Genomic DNA, 6,738 nt, shown 5'->3' on the forward strand with positions numbered 1-6,738 from the left:
GGGCAGATATACATGTAAAAATACCATACCATTAAAGCGTGTACAAATTGAGCTCCATTGGTAACATACAGCCTCATCCAAACCAGTGATAGAGTAAGTCACTGCTTTCAATCAGTGACTTTAAACACATAAATGTATTGTAGAGTTTCAAACCATTGGCATCCATTCAACATACAGTCTCATTCAAACCAATGATAGAGTAAGTCACTGCAATAAATCAGTGACTTTAAGACGTATCTATGATTGGCTGCTCATCGATTGTCAATCAAACCCGAAGTAGACTGATGGCCACTTCAATGGAAATACAGCAGTATTTAAACGCGCTGCACCAGCAGCAGTGCTCATAACAACTTTGCATCAGAAGAGAGGAACTGAGAAGGTTTGGACTTCAAGAACACATCATCAAGGTAAGTGTTCCTCATTCTACTGCCGGACTTAAGCTTTGGCTTCTAGAAGCAAGTATAGTGGGTTGAATGTTAGCCTATTGCAATGTGCTTGCAGTTTTTGCTCCAAAAGTGACACCACTCGATACAGCTGATATTCTCATGCAGTGGTTTGGGTCTCTTCTCTTCTAAAGCTCTGCCATCTTAATGAACTGTGGTGGTACTGTGACTGTACACAAACATGTGCACCCAGTTGCATCTCCCTTTGAAACTATGCCGTAATTTCCTTTAAAAAAAAATTATCGCGCAACTTGCAGAGGTCTGCAACAATGTCTTGTGCAAAACTTGTCTTATATTTTTTCACCATTGTCAATACTTTAACCGCGCGCGACGTTCTGCTCGTTTACAACATTGTGTAAAGATTGGTAACAACAAATGATGAGATTTTTTTATAACAAATGTTTTCTTTTTTCTTCTTCTTGTTCTTATGGGCGGGGGATATTTCAGACTGAACATTGTACAATATGAGTACCCTATCAGGTGTTGATTGTCTTGTTAAGCAAGGGGCAACCGAAGCAAGGCGGGTGTGCCGTTTGCTCCAAATGTTTACAAAACTCTTTAACCGCCAATATTTATGCGACAGTTTTTCTGTATTACCAGGGTAATTGTCTTGTTTTGATGCATTCTGTTGTACATCTTGCAAGAATGTTACAACAGAATTGGCAAAATTGACACAATTTAAAACGTTAACAAACTATGACAAACAGATAAACTAAATTGATGGTACGCATCAGCAAGACACACCATACAAAACAAAGGGTTAAGGTTAAACACGTAACACTGTATAGGGCCCATGAGTTGTGTTGTAAAACATTGGGTTTCGCCCATTTTCTACATCAAACTTAAACACTGGTGCGATCAGCAATCGTTGATGTGCTGAACACCTTTTAACGCTTCTTAAACACATTCTTAACATAAAGTAAACGGCTGATGCGTCAAACTAAACGCACCATAGTAAAAACAAAACGCTTGACGAGTTTAGTTTGACGCATCAGCCGTTTATAAATGGGCAGAAACCATTGCTTTCAACACAACTCATTGGCCCCATACACTGTTACGTGTTAACCCTATACACCCTTTGACGCGTTCGAAACCTGTTACAGAACCTAAAAACTTGTTTGTGTTTACAGTGCAGTTGTTGTGCGTTTTACAAATGTCTTCACCCTTTAGGAAATGTGATTGTTTGTCTTTGTACCATTTTTTTTCATGAACAGTTTTGTGATTGAGTCGGTCAGCTAATTAATCGCCTGCAGTTTGTTAGAAGCACCGTTATTGCCATGATGTATAGCTTTTTAAGCGAACAATATCTGTTCATACCTCCTGCAATGCGAATGCGAATAGTTACAAAATGTTGACGTCACAAAATCGCAACGTTTAATTCGCATCAGTTGAAATGTGTTCAATCCCTGCAAAAACAGGGATGTGGCTTAAACATTCGTATCCCATTCGCGTTCGCAGGAAGTATGAACAGGTCTATATAATGCCGATAATTTATTGCATGCATAGCTACGCTGAAATCATCACTTTTGAAAACAAGGTCATCTCAAAACTAAAATCTTGTCAACGAATTATTCAAAAGTATTATATCGACAACAGTGTCCCAGTTTTTGAGGGTCGAACAAGTCTTCGGCCTGGTGCTAACTGGCTCACACTATGACAAATAAGGGTTACAGCAAGCAAAGTCGAGCTGCGTATTGCAATTTTGAGTTTTCCGCCAATCAACGTGTTTTGCCGTCAATTGTCGCTGACGAACCCGCTAGCGACCGAAGACGGTCAAAATTATCAGTCGTGTTCGTCGGAAAAGTTGTGACAGCCAAAAAAATCATTGTGATTGCGTTCAGATTTCGTTGAAGAACGTAACCCTCATTTCCTTGGCGCAGACGGCCGCAATTATCAGTCGCATGACATTTCCATGCCGTGCGATTCCGCCGTTTGACCAAATTCACCTGACGTCATCATCAAAATAATCTTGGAGGCGCCATTTTTGTGGTCAATGTCAACGTGTGTTGTTTAGAGAAGTGTGCTATTTCGGCGACTCTGCGTTTACACGTAAATCTATTTACCACCAACATGGTGAGCGTGGCATCAGTCGCCGCGTGTGACGCGCGTGCAAGGGGTCAATTGTCGTTTTGAGGTCGTCACAATTTCGTTGGTAGTCGTTGTCTGATGAATGGATGACAAGAATATTGTGAAGAGTGGGAACGCCAAACTCGACTGTTATACAACCCACACACAGACGGTTTGATGTCGGCAAACGAGTCACGTCATCGTCGCCACAACCCACCTTCATCAGCCGCCGTTCCTTGCCGCCACCCAATCCGCTGCCAGCCGTGTGACCCTTTTCCTGTTGTCGCTGAAGGTCGTTCCCTCCCCGTCAGCTAATTATGATTTTTCCCTTTAGGCTTTTTGCCTTTACCTTGCCGCCAACGTCTTGGGATTTTCACGGTCGCCACTTTCCGTTGGGTTTATGCCCCGCTACTATGTAAGCCAGCCTTATTAAAGTTTGGCTTACACAGTAGGGACGGACGCGACTAATTTTTGCAGCCGTCTGCGGTCTCTAGCGGATTCGTCAGCGACAATTGACGACAACACACGATGAATGGCGGCAAACTCGCAATTGCGATTCGCAGCTAAACGTAGCATGCCTCTAATCGCCATAGTGTGAGCCAGCCTTCACAAAGGCGCAAATATAAAAACAAATGTGGTTTGTTTTGAATTAAGTTAGCTTTACTCTCGGTTCTACCCTTACTCTGTACTCTCAGTAAAATGTTTTCTAGTTATATTTTGTGCGAAACATTTGTAAAAAAAAAAACTATTTTAAACATTGCTGGCAAAAAGGTAAATCGTAAACATTATGGATTGATAACTCAGTTGGAGAGCGCCGAAACAATATGGGTCCAAGGTTCACATTCCACTTTTGACAAAATGTCTTTGCTCAAATCAAAAACACTATAATTAAGAATGAGATTCGGAATATATTTAGTAGAAACTACGTTAAGTCGATCAACTCAATAAGTGACCACGTACAGCTTTGAGTTGATCCGTGCTGAAGGAGACGCCATACTTGAACTTTGCCAAGTCACCAGCCTAGACACCAAACGTCTTGAAAGGGTACGTTGATGTAGTCATGAGAGTATGTGCAAAATCGGCCGGAAACTCAAGAGTGCTGTTTTAGCTACAGCCGCACATTTTTGTTCAAGTCAATATGTTGTCTGGATGGTTCCAAGTGACACCACATGATCGCCGGCAACGTATTGTGTATCATTATGTATGGGTCGAAACTGTGATGTCTCAAATTAACCTTTCAATAGTAACAAATTTGTTTATAAAGCCAACCTCCATGTTTTTTCAGGCATTTCTTCTAGTATAATAAGTATTAATTAACCAGTTTCCAGGTCCTGAGATGGCCTATGTCACAAACGGACCATTTCGCTGCTCGGCTCAAATTACAACAGACCTATTATCGTTTGCACACGTAGAGGGGCAATCCAACGAATAATAAAAATAATAATAACATCGAAGTATCTACCAACCAGGTACCCAATTGGCGCTGAGTATATACAAACTTTCAGAGTTATTCAAATGATAAATTCTGAGAACCAATTATTTAGCACCTGATAAGGGTTTACAAGGTGCTACGGCGCATCAGCAGCCACAGCCAGGAACACCGAGGCGAGCCCTTTTTTTTTCTTTTCGATAAGTGCACTGGGATCGTTTACAAGCGTTACACAACACATGTGACCAACGGCTTTACGTTCAATGCGAAAGGCAAGGTTATTAGTGTCACGACTCGGGATTCGAACCCACACTCTGCTGATCAGAAACACCAGGGTTTAACATCGGTGGTCAAAACCGATCGGCAACGACACTTCTGTTTACAATATCAATTATAAACAGTTTTAACACTCCTAAGGCGTTCTCATTTAATTGCTTACAAAAAAAAAACATTAATTTTTTTCATTTACCGATTTAGTTCAGCAAACTTACACTATTATTCAGTTAATCAACTAATGTGCAGTTTGATCTAATCTGATACCTTACGGGCGAATACATAATAAAAGGAGAGGATCAACTGACAAATGATCAACCCTACCAGCTACGAAAACACAATTGCTATAAATGTTGTTATTCTTACAATTTTTACAGATGAAGATTACGTTAGGAGTGGCCATTGTTTTGGCTTTTATGCAAGTTCAGTTCCTGGTGGCTACAGCAGCAGTTTCACCCGATTCGGGAATGACGTGTAACTCCTGCTGCCAGGGCCCAGCCGGTATACCGGGAATCCCTGGATCTAATGGGAACCATGGTCAAGGACTTGTAGGCCCCAGAGGTGATGCTGGCTCTCCGGGTGAGGTAGGTCAACCCGGGGTTAAAGGAGACAAGGGGTCAGATGGACTGATTGGTGAGCCAGGCGCTAAAGGGGAACACGGACTGAAGGGAGAGCAAGGAGTCGGTCTACCAGGAAAACAAGGACCTCAAGGTCTGCCTGGGATGAATGGTTTGAAGGGGGAGAGAGGTGAACCTGGACCAGCTGGACAGACCGGTGAAGCAGGTGAATGTAGCACGCGACGGTCCGCCTTCACTGCAGTGAGAAATACCGCCTTCAGTCCTCCATCCCCATGGGATCGTCTGCCCTTTGAAGAGTTATTGTTTTCAGAGGAAGGGACTGATTTCAACTTGAATAACGGCACGTTTACGTGTAATGTGCCTGGTGTATACGTATTGATGTTCTCAGTCCAGAAATCATCAAGTGGGTCTTACCTATGGGTCAAGCTGATGAAGAACGGCGGTAACACCATTGTAATAGGGGGTGTACGCGATGCAGATTATCATCAAATGAGCAACAGTGCAGTGATTCCCCTGCACTACGGAGATCAAGTTCACTTAGCTGTAAGCGGTTCAGTATATAGTAGCTCTAACTATTACACGTCATTCACTGGATTCCTGCTGTACGAAATCTAAATCGAACATAAAAACACACGGAAACGTTTAAATGTTTTAGACAACGATTTAAATAAACTAATATGCAACTATATAGTTTTTACAGATATAATAATAATGAGTTAATCGTGGAAAATCGAACGTGTGTTTAGATGAATCGATTAAAATTACTTTATTATTAATTGTTTTTTTATTTGCAGGACAATAAGTATGGAAAAGGCGTTTCATTTGAACACTTGATTTTGCAAACGTGTATTGTGACAAAAACTTTCAACGTGTTTTTGTCACGTAAACAGTGCTATAAATATTCGTTCATCTCTTTTTTGAGTTTTTTGGGAAAGTTTGAAATTTCTGCAGCCTGTAATTCCGTCCGAGGGTGCAATGATGAGTCCTTGAAACGACTCTACAACTTTCATTTTCCATAAAATGCAAAATGAAACTACGCAACAAAAAGCTTACAGTTTATAAAACAGTACTTAAAAACAACTGTAACTTCAGATTCCTTGATACAGACTTAGACCAATAATTCATTGTGGCTGCCGATTGTGCCGGCAATTTTAATTGAAACATGTTAAATTGGTGGAAAAAGCTGTACCCTGTTGATGCAACAAAGAACAAATAATTCACAAAACAACTGGTAACTATTATCTTCTGATGATATCAAAGTTAATAACCAATACTTATTATAGTAAACTAATGATAACTTGTGATCGAAAGGACACAGCGTTGTAAAGTTACCGGAAGACGTTTCCTTTGTGTCTTCTTTTCCCGAACACGTCTCGATATGGTGAAACATTTAATACTTCCTCGTAGTTTTGCGTTTGTTCGTTTTAACATGAGAGAGCACTTTCTTTTTAATGCAGATGAAACATTGGGTTTCATTTTGAACCACCTTTGTATAAAACATGTGATGATGTCACAATATTATGTCAAAGAGGGGATGTACATTTCGGTACAGCGATTGCTTTAACCGTCAAAATGAAATTGAAACCAATCTTGCTATAAAAAAGGTATACTAACAAAATACACCATCTTAGTGTGAACTTGGAAAATATAATTTTCCTCACTTTCAGAATACGAGCTAGTTACACAATATTGCATTTTATCTTGATCTCTCTTACTACAGAAACGTGTCGTTGACAGTAAAATTAAAGAATAACGTTAAAGGTAGTTCAAAAACATTGTTAGTGTTTGCAATAACCTTAGATCAATAAAGTATTAATTGATACATATATTTCTACGAAGCATTTTTTTCTGAATAAACTATTATACATTTAGTTTAAAAGAAGTTAATATTATATGACACTAAGTTTTAGAAATAGGCAGGTGTCGCTAGAATGATTTAAATACATTG

General features: G+C 40.1%; 1 protein-coding gene across 1 annotated transcript; it reads left to right on the forward strand.

The window, feature by feature from the left end:
* Nucleotides 1-4,589: 4,589 nt before the first annotated feature.
* Nucleotides 4,590-5,405, forward strand: LOC139951135 (uncharacterized). The gene has a single exon (XM_071949986.1). The coding sequence runs from the start codon at nucleotides 4,590-4,592 to the stop codon at nucleotides 5,403-5,405; it is 816 nt and encodes a 271-aa protein (XP_071806087.1).
* Nucleotides 5,406-6,738: the final 1,333 nt, after the last annotated feature.

This window comes from Asterias amurensis, chromosome 18 (genome assembly GCF_032118995.1).
Source record: "Asterias amurensis chromosome 18, ASM3211899v1".
In the NCBI taxonomy this organism is placed as follows: Eukaryota; Metazoa; Echinodermata; class Asteroidea; order Forcipulatida; family Asteriidae; genus Asterias; species Asterias amurensis.